The following is a 20735-nucleotide window of genomic DNA, read 5'->3' as shown; positions in this document are numbered from 1 at the left end:
TAAATATTTCTGAAATATCAAACAAAAAATTTTGTCTACGAAAATTATAAATATTAATGCTTAGAATAAGATTTCGCAATAAAAAATATAGATTTTCATTTTAAAAACTTATAGAAATAACTTTGAAAATAGTCAGCTATGTAAAAAATAGTAGCAAAAGATGCCCACGTTCGAGATCTTTTATATAACCTTTGTCTTTTGAAAAATTTTTCATAAAACTTAATTGTGCATGAGATATTTTACTGGTTTAAAATATGCATTCTATGTGTGTATCTATCTGTTCCTATGCGTACGTGTTTGTATGCATGTGTAATTGGATATTATGATAATAATAATATAAAAACTTCTATCAAAACTTTGTTAAAAAATCTTGCTTATATAGCTTTAATAATTTTTTACATTGAAAAGTATAGCATTAATAATTATTATACTAGATTATACAAATTTTATTTGTGTAGAATACTAAATCCACCATCGTGCTACCAGTGCAAGGAAGTTCGGAGATGTGCCATTTTTGTAATAAAAGGGTCTATTTAATGGAAAGGCTTAGCGCGGAAGGCAAATTCTTTCACCGCGGTTGTTTTCGATGTGAATATTGCTCCACCTCGTTAAGGATAGGTAATATTCGTCTCTTTCTTTATAATGTCTTGATTACAAAAATGTAAGAGAATGAGTTTATACAATTATTTTATTGATGTAACGATACCGAGACCAATACAAACTGATGAATATCGATATAAATAAAACTACAAAGTATTTACCATACATCTTAATATTTATATCGGTCTCTGTAATGGTACTATATATAATTTCGATTTTTATTTTCAAGTTCTCTTTAGTCAAAAGTGGACAAGTAACAAATTAACGAAGATGGATTAATTGTTCACCTTTTGTTAAAGAGAATCTAACATAAGTAAAGGTTGTAAAACTAGTACTATTATATGTACATACAAATAGCAATGTCCTGTAAAATTTAACATAAATATTACGAAAAGTGTACTATAAATATTTTGTAGCACATTATTTTTTTTACATACCGGAAGTTATTATTTGTGTTTGTTTTTTATTTCATTGACATTTCATAGTAGATAGAATCATTAATGGAAAAACGAAAGAGTAATGGCAAAATGTTTACAAATTAATCAATGTATGGATTTCTGTTCAGTAAAAATTACATTCTGCAAATATGAAATTCTACAATTAAGAATCCATGATATCAGACATCTGTTGTGATCTGTGGATATAAATATCTTCACATTCGAAAGTGTAAATAATCTGTAAATTTAATCAATTTTCGAGCTAATAAAAATTGCAAAGGATCTATAAAGATACAGATTTTAAATCTCTAACAAGTAATATTCTTTAGAACTGATGTGATCCTTCTTAAAATATGTTATACACATGTTAAATATAAAAAAAAAGAGACATATTTTTTTATACGTGCCCATTTTGAGATTTAAGAGGTGAAACAAATCTTCAAAACTAACACATATTTGATTTTAAATAATTATCATCCTGAAATGATGAAATATATAAAAAAATATTTTAGACACGACTTTTATGGTTTTTGTGTACTTTATAATTGTTTTTTGATTTTCCAAAAATCTAATATTTTTTAAGATACGTTTCCTTACATTAATATTTTTATGAAATTTAAACTTTTATCATATATGGATAATTTATTGACATAAAATTCGTTTTGATTTTTATTTTTAAAAGTTTCTAAAGTTTACAAAAATAATTATCGAAGGCGGAGTATCTGGAAAAATCAGATTTTTGGAAAATCCAAAAACATACACAGTTTTTTTTAAAGTACATAAAAAACCATAAAAATATTGGTTAAAACATTTTTGTATATACATTTCATCGTTTCGATGATAATTGCTTAGAATCAAATACAGGATGTTTTATAAATGGTGGGCAAAACTTCAGTAATGGATTCCTAATGCTTAGAAAAGAAAAAAATTATATCAACATAGTTTCGGAAATGATCAGTTTCTGAGTTATTAAAATTTTTGTGACACAATTCTCGTCACATTGTCTTATTGTTAGAGGAAATGTACAATATGTTCATCTCCTGTCTCAATACAAGCCTCAATTCGTCGTCTCATTGGCCCCGAATACGCTCCCAAATTCCTGATGTGGCGCGTATCATCTGACAAGCTGCCACAATTCGGTCGTGGAGAGTTTCTATATCATCCACTGCAGATGCTATCATACATTAAAGACTTTGCATAACCCCACAGAAAGAAGTCCAATGGGTTTAAATCTGGTGAGCGTGAAGGCCAAGCAATTGATCCACCTCTACCTATCCACTTACCAAGAAACATTTCATCGAGATGCTCGCGGGCAAGGAGACTAAAATGTTTCATAAAAACTTTAATAACTCAGAAACTAATTATTTCCGGACCTATGTTGATATAACTTTTTTTTTTCTTGTCTAAGCATTAGAAATCCGTTACTGAAGTTTTGCCCATCATTTATGAAACACCCTGTATAAGCATCAGCTTTTTGAATGATTATTTTATCTCTCAAAATGGGTACATATAATAAATACTTGTATTAAAAATTTTTTTATAATTTTAACAATATACTTTAAGGAGAATTACATTGGTTCAAGACAGTTGTTACATGTTCTTTGTAAATATACTATATACATATTTTGATATAATGTAACTTGAGGTAGCAAAAAAGTATTAAATAAAACATATAATACATATTTTTATTATGTTTCAGTAATTTTATATTATTAGTAATAATTGTGGTATTTTTTTGTTTCATTTTTCATAGGAAATCACACGTTTGATCGAGAAAAAAATGGAGGACGCTTTTATTGTACTCAACACTTTGGATTATCGGGAACAATGAAGACTAGAGCAGAAAAGAAGAGAATTAATTTGGTGAATAAAGAAAATGTATTCAATGCTGAGATTACATTGAAAACACCAGAAAAGGTAAATATTGTAGAATTTTTTATAATGACATAACAAAAATGCATCAAAATATACTCGTAAACACAAAAAGTCCTGGAAAAAACAGTACTTTCTAAAAAAATTTAAAATCTAAATCTACTTAAAAATGATATATTCTAATGAGCAAACATATATACATGTTTATATTAGGCTAAAACACCATTGGAAGGCATTGTTGGACTTGATCTCCTCGATCGTGGTCAAACTCCAGAGAGAATTGAATTTGAAAATCTAGCAGAAATATCAGACCCTGAGGAAGCTCATAGTCAAATGGACGAAGACGAATGGACAGATAGAAATTTTGGTGTTTCTACTGCAGAAATGGGGTCCAGTGATGATATTTCTGATATGAGGCAAGTTATATATTATATACATTATGTATGCAATATTCTTTGTATTATATAGCTCTACAATATTTTAATGTTAATGTTTAATTTTGATACACAGTGATTCTGATGAAGAGGATGAAATATTTGAGGAAGCTATAGATCAGCCGTTAACAACCGAAGGAACTCTCGAGTTGGCTAAAAATTGGACACTGCGCTATTCTTATCCACATGCTACAATCGGCCAATCGGATACTGGTAGCAACGAATATGAAGATTCTAGTGACGAATACACTAGCGAAGGTATCATTTAATTGATTCAGAAACGATAGATAATCTTAGAACTTCTAGTTTTGTCATCATTTCTTGGTATCATATCTACCTCATTATATTGTACAGTTTTATAAGTTTTATATTCATACACCATCATATTACAAGAGATATAATCTAATTCCAAATTTTATTTTCTTATATTTTATAATACATATTATATAACTTGATTTTTTTATTAGATGATGAAAGTGGAACTGCGACCGAAGATGAGGAGGACATACGCGCTCGAGAACTCCGAAAGCAAGAAGTATGGCTGAAGGTGCCACCACGCAGCTCTGATACTGACACTGGCTCGGAAACAGAGGTGAAGCATTCTCAAGGATCTGTAGATCCCACTATAGCTCAAGAATCACTCATTTCTTTCGAATCTAAAGTAACAATACCTTCGGTATCCAACATGAATGCGAATGGTAGTGAATCATTATCCGACAGAAATAATCTCGAAGAATTGCTAGAATCTTTCAACGATGTTGCATTAACTTCTGGTGAAATAGCTTTAAGTACAAATGATCAGGACACTATGACTTCCGCCGATAAAAATGGTACATCTTTCAATGTTACTCCACAAACTTCCGAAAGTGTAATTTGCGTAACCAATTCAACGCTTTTTCCTATATCGACCAATGCTGACGATAGTATCTCGAATCCGAACAGATCTTTAATTTTTTGTACAAATATTCCTGATAACAATCATTTGGACAAAGAAAACTGCAGCTCTGAGTACGAAAGTTTTGTGGATGAAAACGTTCAATTAGATTTAAATGGTTCAGATAACAGATTCGATAGCAATTGTTTGCAAAATGGTGTTGTTAATGTTGATACGAGAAATTTTAATTCGAACCCTATTGATTTAAGTATAAATGTTAATGATTCTAATTTAAATGATTTAATTAAAAATTCGTTAGATTTTTCTATAAATAATTTGAAAGAAGATTTTGCACAAAATGATGAAACTGGTTTGGAACAAGTTGCGAAAATTACACTTGCGGATGCTATACCTTGCACTGAAGTAAGCAAGGATCTCAAGGTTTCTGATAACGAAACTATTCTAAGTGTCGATGATTTGCCGGGTGTGGTCGCTTCGTCTTTGAATAGAAGTAGAAACTATCCATCTTCATTGTCAGAGACGTATCGATTGATTGAGATATCGTATAACAATTCAGCCAGCAGCAGTCATTTAGATGACCTACTGGAATACTCGAAATCTAATTTATCTGAAAAAGTAGAGATATATAAACACGAAAATATCTGTTCCATTAACCAAAATAAAGATAGCAATTTTATTGACAAAAATAAAAATATCATCGATATCGATGATAGTAATAATATTTACATGAGCGATGTCGCTGACGAAAAAATTGACTTAGATGCAGTAACACCAATGATTGCTGCGAGCGTATTAGAAAAATCAGTATACCCAACAGTGACAGTAACGTCACCGTCTCCAACGCAAGAGATACAGCTTGAAGAACTATCTTTAGAAACCTCGAAATTATTGGTTCCTCAGGAATCGCATTATATTCCGGATTGTGACAGCGCATTTGATAAACTGAAACGCGACTTACAACAACGAAAGGCAAGGAACAAAACTATAGGAAATGGACTTCGACCATTATCGACCGAGAGCGCCCGGTTGAAAATGAATAAATATTTCACCGAGAATAAGAAGGCGGTTTCGAAATGTCAATCGGCACGAAACGAGGAAGCTGAAGACACATTTAAAATAGAAATGGTAAAGTTAGATATTAAACCTAAATTATCTGGCAAGATAAATGCAGAGAAAATGTTAAAGTACTTCGATAAGACCAATTCTTCAAATAGTTGTGACAAATATAAAATTTCCAATACAACTGAAGTCACTATTAAACAAGATGAACACCAAAACTTGAAAATTGATATCGAGGATATAAGCGACAAAACAATTAATACGATTGATCGACAATTTAATCAAATCGAAGCGCAGAATGGGATTGCGTGTATGGAAGATAACGGACTGGCCTCTCAATCCCATTTGTCGGTATTTGAAATACATAATGACAAAAGAGAAACAGCGTATGACAATTTAGACTTAATATATAATGATCTTGTCGAATTGCATCCTCATTTAAATGATATTGATATTGATTATGTTGATCCCATGACATCGAATCATAATGTTCCTAAATTAGAGGATCACAATAGAAATGTCTCATATTCAGCTATAGACTTAGAAACCATTTTGCATACAAGTATAGAAAATAATCAGAGTGATATTACGAATATGAAGGAAATAGAAAAAATTAATTCAATAGACGATATTCTGAAGAATGACATAAATAGCATACATAAAGAAAAAGAAATTAATGTGAATTTAAATAACAACATGATAGATAATAATACAATTAAAAAAGAGGATGTAATTAATATTGATTCAGAGAACAGTATTTTAAATAATAGAGCAAATGAAGAAAAGAAAGAAAATTTAATATTTTTAGACAGAAATGTTCTGGATAATAATAACAAAGATATAAAAAATCAAATAAATATTCTGGATAAAAATACGGAATTATATAAAAATAATACGCATATTAATACAAAGTTAATTGCTCCTTTATTGTTAAAAAATAATATGGGTAAAGTTATAAAACATAATATGATACATAAAAGTGATACAATTTTAAATAAGAGTACATCGCGGTTTTTTTGTAAAAACATTAGAGCTAATTCAAAATCATTGCCTGAATTAAGAGATACAATATGTGAAGATGTATCTGCCGCAAAAGTTGCAATTATCGACAAAGTAATGGACGCAGCTGTCCACGTTGCAGATATGAAGGCTGCGAATGATAATTCAATACAAAATTGCATCCGAGAAGTTCCTAAAAGATTAAAACGAAAAAGTTTCTCCAATGATATTAATTTTTCTCAAAATAATGCAACGGCAATTCCTAATTTATTCACAATTTTTGACACGAAACTTTCTCCGCCTGAAATCCCGGTAAGAAAAAAGTCTGCGAAAAGAAGTTTGAAATCTTTGTATCGAAATCAGGATGTCGAGGATATATCGAAACTACAAACTATGCCTGAAATCCCGATAAGAAAAAAGTCTGCAAAAAGAAGTTTAAACTCTTCAAGTCAAAATCAGGATGTCGAAGATTTATTGAAGTTACAAGATCAAACTGTGGACGATATTGCAAAATTATACAATCAGAATGGCAATGATGTTTCTAACATCCAAAGTCAGGATACTGAGAAGCTTTCAGAAATTAAAACCAAGGATATAAAAGATGTCGCAACATTACAAAGTCAAGATATTAATAATATCCCGAAAATTTATCACGATGTTTCAAACATCCAAAGCCACGATATCGAGAATATTCAAAGACTCCCGAAACCAAATGTTGAAAAGATACAAAATGATAACATAACGAATATTTCCAACTTAGACAATGAAATTAAAAAGGATAGCATGAATATAACGACAGCAGAAAATCGAAACATCACAGATGTAAAGTTACCAAATCAAAGTACAAGTATACCATCGACTAAAAAAACTCATTATTCTGCAAATCGACGTTTGCCAAATAAGCCCGAGGAACCCACAAAATCTATTTCTTATAGTAGTCATTCGAAGAAAGACAAATGCGTAATTTCGTGATATACTGATATAATGTCATATTTAAAAATTTTATGATATAATATTTTACAAAAAAAGCTTAACTTGAATTACATTTGTTTTGACGTTTTAATTTCACGATAATTATTGATGATAGTTTTTCTATTGTTTTTTTATATAAAAAGTTTATGAAAAAAGTATAAAAGTTTAGAAGTACGTTTTTAAAAAGTATATAAATGCATAGATAATTGTTGAATTATAAACGACTGAAAATAGAGTTTTTCGCTTCAATTAAGCTTCATAAAATACAATTAGATAGCAAAATCTTATTCCCGCACGATTAAAGTAAAATATGAGACCTTCAATTGAAAGCTTAATTTTGTGTTAATATATTTCTTTAATTTTAACAATTAAAAAGTTGATAAATATGCATAAAAAGTTATATCTCACCGATTTTATACACAAACATACATATATGTATATTATACAAGGTAAAATACTCGGTAACACGTACGCTTTGAATCACGTGTAGCGGATATTTCTGGTTTCTATGATATATTACTTTAAAGTATTCCATTTTTATTCTTGATTTTATTCGTTATTGTTATTCATGGTGTTTTTCTTTGATGACATTTTTTATATTTGTGTGCCCTATCTCTTGTCTTGAGTATGGTTGTTATATTATTGTCAACGAATTAAAAAAATAAAAATTTATAAATTCACTAAATATATGAAACGAGATCTATATATAATTATGCGGTTCAACATAAGTGTTCAACTTTTTAAAGTGATCGGTCAGGGATATAACTTTTTATGAATATTTATCAAAAATTTTAATATTAACAATGAAAAATATGGTGTATGAACAAATTTTGGAATAACTAAAAATGTTGAATAACTAAAAATCGGTTTCAAAGTGAAGAATGTATTCGTACACTAACTCGATGCTACAATACTATATGTGTATATATTATATAAATTGATTATTGAATATTGTTGATTCTATATACATAATTTGTTTGTATGAGTGAAGTTATCAATGAAATTATAGTTATCTAACTCTTTTTGTCAGATCTGTAGTTTTAGAATTCTGTAGATTTATGAACCTATAGAGATTTTTTCACACTTATAAAAAATTGAGAATCTATAATTATATTCCATGATTTATAATTCTATGGATATTATTCTATGGATATTTATATGTCTCTAATATATATTGTAATTTTGCTTTTAAATTGTGATTTTAAAATTGAGAAAACTGTGAGATGTGTTAATAAAGTAGACAAAAAAGGAACACGTGTATAAATCTTGGCTGGTGATTGACTTTTTGATTCTCAAAGGGAGTAGTTTTTAATCAACTGAGTAAGGAGCACTAAAGAAAAGGTAATCATTTTGTTGTGTATGAATGGAGTGTTATTGAACTAATTTATCATTAACAGTGACTCAAATCATTAATCGTTTGTGTTTGATTTAGTGCTCGTGTTAAAAATAGTAGTTTACATACCCATTTTGACTAATTTGTTTAAAGATTACCACCAGCCGATACTTTATTAAATGTCTCACCACATTCTCATTTTAATTATAAAACTTGGATTTTATTATATAAATTTGATATATGTACCACATAGTTACATATATACATAATAGATATATTATAGAATGCATTTTTTCAACATTGAAAATGAATAACAAATCATTCTGACAAATTTTTGGATTTTTCTTTTTAAAGATTTTAATAATCATGATATGATTGATATACTGATTATTTATGATTTTATGAAAATTTATATAAATTACACACGAACAAAAATTACCCCAAAAAGATGTAAAATTAATTGAAATTTGCATACAAAAAATATCAACTTACATATAGAGTGTTCCCCCCGGGAAGCTGCTGAAATAAATCAACTGTTATTTTTAAACGCATACAAAGAACAGAAAAAGTAAAATATCTTTGTTGTCTTTAATTTATACGTAAATAAAACTGCCTAATGTCCTTTATTAGAAGATATTTTACTTTTCTTGCTCTTTATATGTATTTAAAAATAACAGCTGATTAATTTCAACAACTTTTTGTGGGACACATAGTTCTTAATCAATGTTGCTATGTAATTTCAGAATTGCTCTTGTATTTTGCGTGCATGCCTACTGTTATGTATAAGAATTAAATGTGAAAGAGAACAATCTTGATATTACTCGAACTAGTTTTTTGAATATTTATAAACATATAACATGATAATATGTGATAAATTTTTGTTTTAACTTTTTGTTTAAGTTAGTTCATTTTTTAATTTTTTTTTGTGTTCTTTTATGTTTGAATTCTTAAAATTACTTATCGTAATATGCGATTACTTTGTTTTAAAAAGTAAGTTTAAACTAACATACCCTTATAAAAAAAAAAAATTCTGATATTTTATAACTAAGATATTTTTAGCCATAATATAGCATTGATTTAGGCAACACTTACAAAAATAACATTTTTTTATTCACATGCATTTTATAAAACGTATAAATTTATACACATAATAGAACTGCATCCAATGCACAATATTAACATATTGTGGCTCTTTCTTCACATTCGTTCTTCATACTAATTTACTAAAACTTAACTAATGTCTAGCTATATATTCGCTATAATATTCATTCAGCACAATGACTTTGTTTCATAGGTTGTATCATCGGAGGACGCGTCGACTGAAGAGAGCGCAGAAAACTCTGCGACGGAGATCTCAACCGATTCAGAATTCGAGCACGATGAAGCGACTCCAACACAACACGAGATTCCTGAGATTACTATTAATGATTCGTACGTGCGGAAAACAAGAGGTACTTATGTTGAACCGAAAAAAGTGCAGATAAAGAGCAAGATGATCTCTTCGATTAATAGCAACATAAAGCAGGAAAAGAAGCAAGAGGATACCAGCAATGAGCAGCTTATGAAGAGTAACCGTATTAAATACGAGCCGAGCAAGGAGGTGAACTGCAATGTATTGGCTTCTGTCGACACGAATACCCGAACACCATTGCTGAACCCGCGAAAGGGGGATTATCTTTTGAATCGCACCCATTCCACTGGAGGAATCGCCTCAAGACTCTCTTTAGAATTGAAAAAACGTTACTTACTGGGCGGATCAGTTTTGAGTGGCTCCGTTGTAAAATCAGGTTCAACGTCGAACGTGGATACGAAGCTAAGAAACTTCACTGATGCGATCTCTCAGCACCAAAAGCTGTTAAACCCAGCGCCTGAACCCAGTCCTACTATGCAAGCATTTCTCCAAGGTATTTTTATATTTTTATATTACATGTTTATGTTTTTATATCACACATTTTTGTGTAAATATAACGAAGGCTCATTCCGAGGAGTATTGCACAAGAAACAATAGGGAAGTTTACTATATACTAAAGGGATCGTGGAATGTGGCCACTTGCAATCTATCAAAAGTCCAGTTCTTCTCCGAAAGTCTCTTGCGATTGCTTGCTTAGGCACCATAGTTTAGCTATCAACAAGAAAGAAATCATCATCTCTCTGGAATCACATCATAATTATTCTTAGCGTGGAGTTCTCCATGGCAGTCAGTGCCATACATCCATTGAGTGACTGATCAGATATGATATAAAGCTAGACCATCGTTTGTTCTAGAATCGTATACTATCTTATAAGTGGCATAAGATGTGAGATCTAAATAGTTCAGTTGTAAGAATAATTGCCCGGAAAGCAAAAGACTCGGGTTTAATTTCTGATTTAGTCATTCTCGCACTTTACATATTATTCTACTTCGCAAATATCGTCTTCTAGCGATTATTTGTTGAACTGAAAAAATCGAGATGCCTTACAGATACGGTGATGTCTCTGTTATGGATAAATGACTATTACCATATATCTGAACTTGTGTCTTCTTTTATTACATAAACTTTTGTTTATTACTTGGATATATTCAATATTATTTCAAAATATATATATATACATACATGCACTCACACACAGGTTGTTTTACATAAAAAGTTACAAGATATGCTTTCTCTCCGAAACTTGACGTTGTACAACAAAATATTTTAGACAAATTTTGTAGTGTTTTGAGATGGAAAGAAGTTGATCTTAAATTTTAACTAAGGTCATTTTTTAAAGTCATGAAGTCAACCTAGTTTTTTTTAAACGGAACGACCCTAATTTTTTTATATAAATCGATTACTTACAATATTTAGTAAAAATTATAAGGATAGTTTACGAGATAATTTATTTTAATTTGACATATACTACATAAATTATATGAAATATCTCGTAAAATATTCATTTTCCGATGATCTTATCTCAATACTTTCATGCACAAAATTAGAAAAATTAATTGGTGTAAAGAAAACACATAGTTGTTTTTAAGAAAAAATATGTAGCTTGCAAATTCATATTTTTTCTTAAAAACAGCTATGCGTTTTTTATACATCAATTAATTCCTAAGTTGACCTTTTCATGATTTTCAAAAATGACCTTAGTTAAAATTCAAGATTATCAACTTTTTTCCCTCAAAATCTTATAAATTTTGTCTAAAACGTTTTTTTGTACGTTCGTTTCAAGTTTTGGAGAAAACACCTTGTAACACTTTATGTGAAATATACTGTATGTATATACATATACAGTTTCAATATTTTATATCTTCTTATAGTAATATTTTCTTTATAATATCTTAATAATTCGAATCTTTTAACGACAAAACATATTTTCTGATATATTGCAATAATCCAGTATGATTTGTGCTTAATGATTATTGATCAGAAAGATTGGGGAGATCGGTAAAGTTACTTTCCATCTTCTCAAAGCATCATATGTATATAATTATATGTAATTTTTTCAAGGTACTAGTAAGCTGCGAACCAACAATGCGCCACTTTCTCCGTTGTCACCTACGATTTTATTTTCACGACAATTTTCAACCGATCGCTGCCGAAATTTATCAAACGATATTGCATACAAGCCGACAATTCCGATAGAAAATCCGTCCAAAGCGCAACAATTACCTGACTTGGTAAAGGAATCCAGTATTTTGAAATCAAAGACAGCACCTAATATCTATGGTGAGTCTTCGATAAAAGACAGAGAGTTAATCGACAAACCAGTGTTTCTACATCAAACTAATAATTTGACCAAGGATTCCATAGAGGATATAAAAAGTTCACAGAATACGGAGAAATTTCTTTTGAGCAACACAGAAGAAACTAACGGTTTCAGACCGCGTAGTCCTCTTCACGAAACGTCCATTGTTGTGCCGCAAGTAGATTGGAATAAGAAGAAGGAGGATAAAGATGCCAGTTCGGGTGACTCTGAGATAGATAGCGATTCGCTATCTTCATCCGATTCTAATGAAGCGGTTGAGAATGATCAATTTGTCGCTATAAATCTTTCGCCACCTAAATTACAGATTCACAGTACTGACGGTGATCTTCTACTCGACGAGGGAGTTGATCGATACAAGCATTACGATCCCGATGATGGTCAGAGTTTCGAGCCAGACTCTATCGAGGTCTCCTTTCTGCAGGATCGCCGATTAATCGATCCATCGAATGCCGATTCATCAATAGACAACGCACGTACTATTGAAACGCTGAATAATAATATGGAACAATTAGACTTGCGGGATGATAATAAAAGAGACTGCAACAGTTCTTCCGAAGCTTCGGTGGTATCTAACAAGCAAGATGATTCCGAAGAGAATGACATTACCACCGCGGCATTCACTGAGACAGAATTTTCCGAATGGGCTCGCGATGGGGAAGCTTTAGTCTCTGACGATCTCCGCGATGTAGAGCTCGACATTGATCCTAATTTTATTACTGTACGAAGAAATAACGCGAAATTAACTTCCACGCCTGTCAGAATCGCCAAAGAGGAGGATACGGAACTTGAATATTCTAAAATCGACCAGCTAATCGATCAGAAATATCCAAACAATAGCACATCGAAATTATTAGTCAATGGCGAGGACATTAATTACATGGATACGGACAACGAATCACTGTTAGATGACAGTCTTCAAGACGCTTCCAATATTGCAATGTTGAGAAACCGAGGCTACGTCGAGTTCGTAAATGTCAAGACGATTCTTCCTGATATCTCGTCGTGCAATTTATCGATCGCTGATGCGCCAATAGCAAGATTGGACTTAGAAAATGATTTCTATAGCGAAGAAGAGGAAGAAGGTTTTAAGGATGCCAATGTGATCGAGATTGATCCTATTACCATGGAGGATGTGATTGGCAAGCTAAACGAGCCCGTCATGAATAATTCATCAACTAAATCAGAAATTCAAACAATTGAAGAACAAAGCGAAGAACAGGGCGAAGAGAAGTTTAAGGAGAACACGATGCGAGAGCCACTGGTAGAAGCTATTAACAAGGAATTGTTCCAATCGATGGAAGAAGATAGTTTATTGGTGATGGAGCCAGCAGAAGATACAACAACCAGTGAAGTCGTCACAGTACTCGCCAGTCCGGTTAATCCTCAGGTATCTATAGTTCCTCTAGAAATGATGGAAAAGCGCGACGAGCCAGTCAAAGCGGATTTCAACAACCCAGATTATTTAGAATACGTAAAAAGGCTGCAGTTTAGAATCGCGGAATTTAGCAACGCGAAAGATTCTATCGACGTAAGAAAATCGAAGCGGAAGAACTCGAAGAGCATGGCGCAGACATATACTGCGGAAATAATTGCCGAAGAGATTAAATGTCAGGAAACAACTGCGAATAATAGTAGTATCAATTCACCGGCAACTTCGAGAAAACTTGAAGAGATTACCAAAGAGCGGTCGAAGCAGAAGAATGTCATTCAGGATCTCTTGATGGATAAGGTTGAGGCTCACAAGCAGAAGTCAGCCGAGAAAAAGGCTCGAAGAGCTGCTAGAGCTTCATCCTTTACCACAATGCTATCGCCGATGAAACAAGAATCATCTAATGTTTCTTCCATTGGTAACAAGTTTGTGCCTGCTTCTATAATATCACTAACAAACAGTCCAGATGGTACAACTTCTGACGAGGCATACAAATTGCTGGATTCTTCAGTGTCTTCACACTCTCATGAGCAATGTGATCAAGTTGAAGCCAAAGAACAAATTCCAAAGAAGACCGATCAGCTAAGCCAATTGCAGATGACAGACAAAAAACTGACTAGTTTAGAGAATATTTTCAGGACGCCAATCGCACCACCAAGATTTAAGAGCGAAGAAGCAAGGAGAACGGCCGAAAAGGCCAGGCAGGATGCCAGAGAGCGGGCTAGGATGAAGAGTGACGAGGATCTAGGTTTAAGCCCCGAAGATAGGATCAAGGAATTAAGAATGAAGGTGACTCGCAGACAACTTTCGATGGATGATGCGAGAAAAGATGATACGCCAAAAACTGAAAGAGCTAGATCGTATTACTTTAGTGCAATAGATAATTCCGAATTGAAATTACAAACTAGTATGAGTACCGACAATATGAAAAATATCGCGAAGAAGACAAATTTTCAGAAATTACCAGTGGCTAACGCGAAATCAATGGACGAATTGTTGAATACCGCAGGTTTATCGTGTTCGGATAACAATAGTGCAATAATTAAGAGAGATAAAAAGAAATCCAAAGATTCAGAGAGAAGAAAGAGTATTATACAAGCAGTGTCGGATTTTTTTTTCAAGAAGGAATCCAGTCCATCACCTAATCAGAAAGACAAGCTGTCAATGTTTCGATTGACTTCAAAATCAAGAGGAAAAGTGAGTATTATTTGACCTTTGCTGACTTTTGCTGACGTACCTTTGGAGTTATTTATAAGCATTAACAATCAACATTAATTCTGTTTGACAATTTTTACATTTTGACCGTTTATATTCCACTTTTCTATGTTTTTATATCACTGAAGATAGTTCAGTCTAGAACAGAAACGATTACGTTATTATTGTATTTCGCGTTATTATTTTTATACGATTCGTGATATGTTTGTTTTTAGGCTTAAGTATTATTTTTGTGAATTCTATTTTATTAAAATTCTTGCGAATAGTTCAACTTTTGATTTAATATATATTGCATGTATATCTACCGCTGTTTGTTCCTTGAATCTGTCTATTATTTTGTTTAACAAAGCAAATCTATAAAATATTATAATTGTCGATTTTTATAATATTATAATATTTTATAATATTATAATAATATTTATAATATTATTGCACTGTTCTTAAGTTTTTTTTAACACCCCTACTATTATTTTATATTAAAATTTTATGATTGTAATGTTCAAAATAATTATTTAAATTTAAATTTTTATTTTTTGATTGATATCTTAAAATCCTTTACAGTTTGACAAAATTGTCTCCTCAAAATCTGATGCAAGACCTAAAAGCATGTGTGAAGACATACTTGTACGAAATTTTATCACTGAAAGTTCACCACCCGTGCCACCACCACCAGTTAATTATTCTATATCTACTACTCAAGTATCAGGTACGGATTATATAAATGTTCTTTCTTCACTGATTTTATGAATATTGGAACACATGTTATACAGTTATTCAATTTAGCAAAGTGTATGTGTGTTTGTGTGATAAACAGATGTATTTGTTATATTTTTAATGATAACAAAAATGCATGAATTATATCATACTATTGATTTATCAAAAGCAAAACAAAATATTATATAATATATATAATATAGCAAAACAAAAATCTTAGAGATTGCAGATAACAGTTTGTCGGATGACGATACAAAAACAGCTGCTTTGTCGACATCATGTACGCAAAAAGTAACTACAACTGAAGAATCATGCAATAGCGTTCCACGTAAATCAAAGTCTGCTAAAAAAGTATCTAGACAGGCCCAATTAAAGAGGTAAGCAATATACTTTTATGTGATATATCCAAAAAAATTAAAAGAATAACACATGCTCAGTTAAATACACTAAATTTTTGAGAGAAATTTTAGAAAAATTTTCACAAAAATTGAATATAATACAACAATAAGATAGTTACTTTACTTATATAAAATGTTTGGAAACTATTCTTCTTGACAAATATAGCCGATTTTTTTTTTAGTAAAAATATCAAAATGGATCGTCGTATATGTGCTTCCTAATTTCCTAATTTTTGAAATCTTGTAGAAGATATCCTCGCCAATAAATTGGATGAGTTAAATTTTGTTTCATCATTCTTGCACACTTAAGATACAAATGTTTAAAAAAGCAGCTTTAATTTGAAAACATTGTTAATTTAGATATATTTTATATATAAAGATTGCGTATGGCTCAAGAAATACAGAGAAAATTAGAGGAAACTGAAGTGAAACAGAAGGAATTGGAAAGCCGAGGTGTAAGTGTCGAGAAAGCACTGCGTGGTGAAGGAGGTAATATATCTTTTTATATACATACACACACAGAGATTCTGATTTTCTTAAAATTTTCATCATAGATATATTTAGTATTATATATACACAGTTTTTTGCTCTCATTTATGAATGTAATTTGTGAGTCGTAAATTTTCTGCTTTTATTTTGCTTGATATTCATTGATATTTATATCTTTTAATTGCTTTTTACACATTTTTTATCAATCATAACATAATATTCAATAAAAAATTTTAATTGGAATATTATATTTATTTTGAAATAAATATATGATGTAATAAATATATCATGCATTGTATGTAGAAAGGAAAATAATATAGTTTGAGAAATTATACATAATTTTTTATTTAGATTGTTCCAATCATGAAGAAGCTGATTTACTTAGGGAATGGTTTGATCTTATGAAGGAACGCACGGAACTGCGCAGATATGAAAAAGAGCTTCTAGTACGTGCGCAAGAAGTTCAATTAGAAGATCGTCATGAACGACTGCAACAAGAATTGCGTGAACGTTTGGCTAATGATGGTAATTATTTTTTTTTTCATTCATTAATGTATATAAGATAATTACAATTATTTGAATATATATGAAAGGTTTTGTAAAAGAGATGCATATAAAATATCCTGTTAATGATATAGATCTAAACGATACTTATAATGGTTCAAAAATACAGTGCATAACTAATTGTAAATTAATACAGCATTTGCAGTAGGAAAATAACTTACAATGCATATATTATAGCCATTTTCACAAATAACATTGTAACGCGCAAATTTTATTTTTCATTTGTATAATTTTATTTGTGTATATATATATTGTAGAATGTTGCTTATATTTTTATCAAACGATTTAGCTTTTCATATATTAATACACTACACAAAAAAAAAAGAGAACATTTTTTATACGCTAAAAATTGGGCTATTTTCAAACCGTTAAAACTCGCCGAAATATCATTGTCGACAAAAAATTAAAAAAACATTTTTAAGCTTGAAGTTTCAACTTTAATACGCTATCGGCAGCTCAAAAAATTTTTTTTTTCTGTTCTGTGTTTTAAAAAAGAACACATTGTTTTATTCCTTAAAATTGCTCTAATAAATATTAAAAAATAATAAAATATTGTTATAAAAATATATATGAGCGCGTCATAAATGAAATATTGCACAATATTATAAAATAGAGATAAAATAATTGTATGATAAAGATTACATTATTTTATAGATGATAAGAAGACTAGTGATGATGTTAAAAAGGAAGGAGAAATCTTGACGGAAATGTTGGAGATAGTAGCAAAGAGGGATTCCCTAATTGCTCTATTAGAAGAAGAACGACAAAGGTGGTGTAGATCATCATGTTTGACTTGCATTACATCTATATATGCATGTTACATCCGTATTTTGAAAATACTTTCACATAACTCTGAGTATTTGTCTTACATTTTTAGATTGTTAACTATTTTATTTATGTATATTTTCTTATTTTATATAGCAGAAATATTTATCAATTGTAATAAGGAGTTGTTAGCATGTTTTGAATTTTGAAACTTCTACGAACACCCATACGCTTGTCGGAATGTCGCCAATCAATACGTATACATATATGCTTTTTTCGATATGCAATCTACAAAACATAATATTTCATTATTTATTGATTGTGAATAATTGCAATAATATGTATGCACATTCCTCCTAAATATAATGTTATCTGTTCTAAAAAGCAATGCATTTTATAAGTTGATGAGTTTTTTCATATGATTATTTTACTTTATTTCTTTTACTTTTATTTGCTTCACTGTTATTTTTCATCAATTTTTATATTTGTTAGTAGTAGACAGTTTAAAATAACTTGCATGCGGCTTGAAGGGGGAGTGATAATTTTTTCGTAATGCATGAAAAAAAAAACAAAGTTTTCAAACCCTGTGAGGAATCAAACCCGGATTTCTAAATCGCGAACCATGCATATTAAACTTGAGTAAAAAAAAAAATAATTATAACAATCTGTAAAATGTTTAAAAAATGATTAAAATGTTTATTTGCTTCAAATATCTCAATATTTATAAAATGCACAAGTTTCTAATTCTGATATCTTTCTCATATATAGCCTCATCTAAACAATCTATAATTGGCGACAAAATTCGGAGTAAAGATTTCTCATTAATAACAAAATAAATAGATAAATTAATCGTAAAACGATTTATTAAATTAATAATAAATAAAATTGCTACTCTTAAACAGCTGTGTAATTAAATTTAGCAAATGTAACAAAAGTATACATATTATTAATCATTCTAAATATTCTTAAAATATAATTAATATAAAAAATGAAAACGAATATAATAACAGCCTAATAGAGCCAGATGTAGAAAATTGTCTTCAGAAAAGTTTAATTATCAAAATAATATGTTTTAAATTCCTTTTCACACCATTTTCAACAACTATTATACTGTTCTATATCAACGGAATGATTTGAAGAGTATTGTCATGCAAGAATCTTTATTATAATAATAACCAATTTAAAAAGGCGATTTCAAATACTGAATTCGCCTTTGAACCTGTTGAACATTCTTCTTTTTCCTCTTTCTTTAGAATCAATTTTGATTTTTCTGTTTTTAGAAAAAGTTCCTGTTTCTTGTATTCTTAGTATTAGAAATAAATGGTTTATGAATTTATCTTCTATTCGTATTCCATTTGAGGTCTAAGGCTTTTTATAATTACATGAGAATTTGTAATTACCTAATGAATAAAGATATTTGAATTCATTAAAAACATTGAGCACATTAATAAACTTTCTACTACCAATATTTAAATAGCCATTAAAAGCAAATATATCATCTGCTATTATCAATAAACTTTCCAATCTTTATTTCTATAGATGACCTTTTGATAAGTGCTTAATCAACGCCACTACTTCTGTGAGGAAATTAATGCGTGACAATCAGAATGTTATTTTCACTAGTGAATGGAGATAGGGGAACATTGATAAAAATGTTTATCAAAATAAAATGAACGTTTTCCTCCTTTTATATAGTGATACTAATATTTATATATTAATAAAGAAAGATTACATAAAAAAACTTATTACAATCTGTTTGCAAAATGTAAAAAATACAAATAAAATGATAATCGATTAAATTTTTTTGACGTGAATTATTATTAAATAATGGTTTTTTTAGAACTTGACTGATTTCTTTGGCACATATTTGAACTATGAATCTCAACACTCTCTCTCTCTCTCTCTCTCTCTGTCTCTCTCTGCTATAAAAGGAGCACAATCATTGATCTAAGGCTTTTTTACTCTAATATCCAAGATTCCACCAAAGAATTTCAAATTTATTATTAAGAGTTTGTTGGATAATAGATATTCATTGTCCTATATTTCATGTGGACATCTGAAAACATTGTTGAAAAATAATTGAAAGAGAAAAAAATTAACTGCATTTAACAATAATAGTGTTCACAATATTAAAAGCTTTTCGTTTTTTAATATATTTTATATGTTCCAGTCTTCTTGGTCCATAATCTTGATAGGAGAATACCATATACTGGTATAAATAAACTGTTGCTTCATCCAAGTGCAAAGAAATATTCTACCAAAACACATTTTGGTAATAACATGATATACGATATGAGATTTATTCATGTAAGGATTATGATGCTTCACACACACACACAACATTTGGTTATCACGAATCACAGACTGATGAATCATGAGTTTGATTGAGATAAGATGGAAATCTTGGATGTGTGTGTAGATAGCCAATTTTCTTTATAAGAGATTGTTGTCTGAAACGGTTTTTATTAAATGATAAAAAAATAGTCTGAATCTCCAAAGTGATACGGAATAATTACATTGCGCATATTTAATGATTGCAGAGAGCTTGTTTAAAAATAAAAATCTCTGCTTGTTTACGTCATTTCCCAATCTGTTTGTTGGCTTATTCTGTTTACTTATAACAGAATATTTATAATTATATTAATAAACATTTGAGTTGTGTATGTGATTCATCTGTGTTTGGCTCTAATTAGCATTTCCATGTTCGTTTTATTCTTATCATATTATTAGAATTTTATATATTTATTATTATTGATATAAAAAATAAATATGCCTTAAAATAGATATAATATAATGTTTTTAGCATCATATTAATATAATCATTATTT

The 20735-nt window shown here is 30.0% G+C and overlaps 1 protein-coding gene across 9 annotated transcripts in view; it reads left to right on the top strand.

Moving 5' to 3' along the window:
• LOC115244410 (F-actin-monooxygenase Mical) overlaps positions 1–20735 on the top strand; it is a 55441-nt gene that overhangs the window by 23843 nt on the left and 10863 nt on the right. For 5 of the 9 annotated variants that reach the window (XM_029822026.1, XM_029822058.1, XM_029822049.1 and 2 more), the window contains 12 exons: positions 459–618; positions 2791–2954; positions 3123–3325; positions 3420–3601; positions 3811–3935; positions 9896–10505; positions 12075–14959; positions 15539–15683; positions 15912–16068; positions 16469–16578; positions 16930–17103; positions 17797–17911. In XM_029822026.1, coding sequence (XP_029677886.1) covers positions 459–618; positions 2791–2954; positions 3123–3325; positions 3420–3601; positions 3811–3935; positions 9896–10505; positions 12075–14959; positions 15539–15683; positions 15912–16068; positions 16469–16578; positions 16930–17103; positions 17797–17911 — 5030 coding nt within the window. Of the gene's footprint in view, positions 1–458; positions 619–2790; positions 2955–3122; positions 3326–3419; positions 3602–3810; positions 3936–9895; positions 10506–12074; positions 14960–15538; positions 15684–15911; positions 16069–16271; positions 16579–16929; positions 17104–17796; positions 17912–20077; positions 20215–20735 lie in introns of those variants that run through there. The other 4 variants (XR_003885380.1, XR_003885381.1, XM_029822067.1 and 1 more) reach the window with 4 other exon arrangements.

The sequence above is a fragment of the Formica exsecta genome, unplaced genomic scaffold (genome assembly GCF_003651465.1).
Source record: "Formica exsecta isolate Colony F162 unplaced genomic scaffold, ASM365146v1 scaffold121, whole genome shotgun sequence".
Lineage (NCBI taxonomy): Eukaryota > Metazoa > Arthropoda > Insecta > Hymenoptera > Formicidae > Formica > Formica exsecta.
Note: the sequence above shows the minus strand (reverse complement) of the source record. Positions and strands in the feature narration are given on the sequence as shown.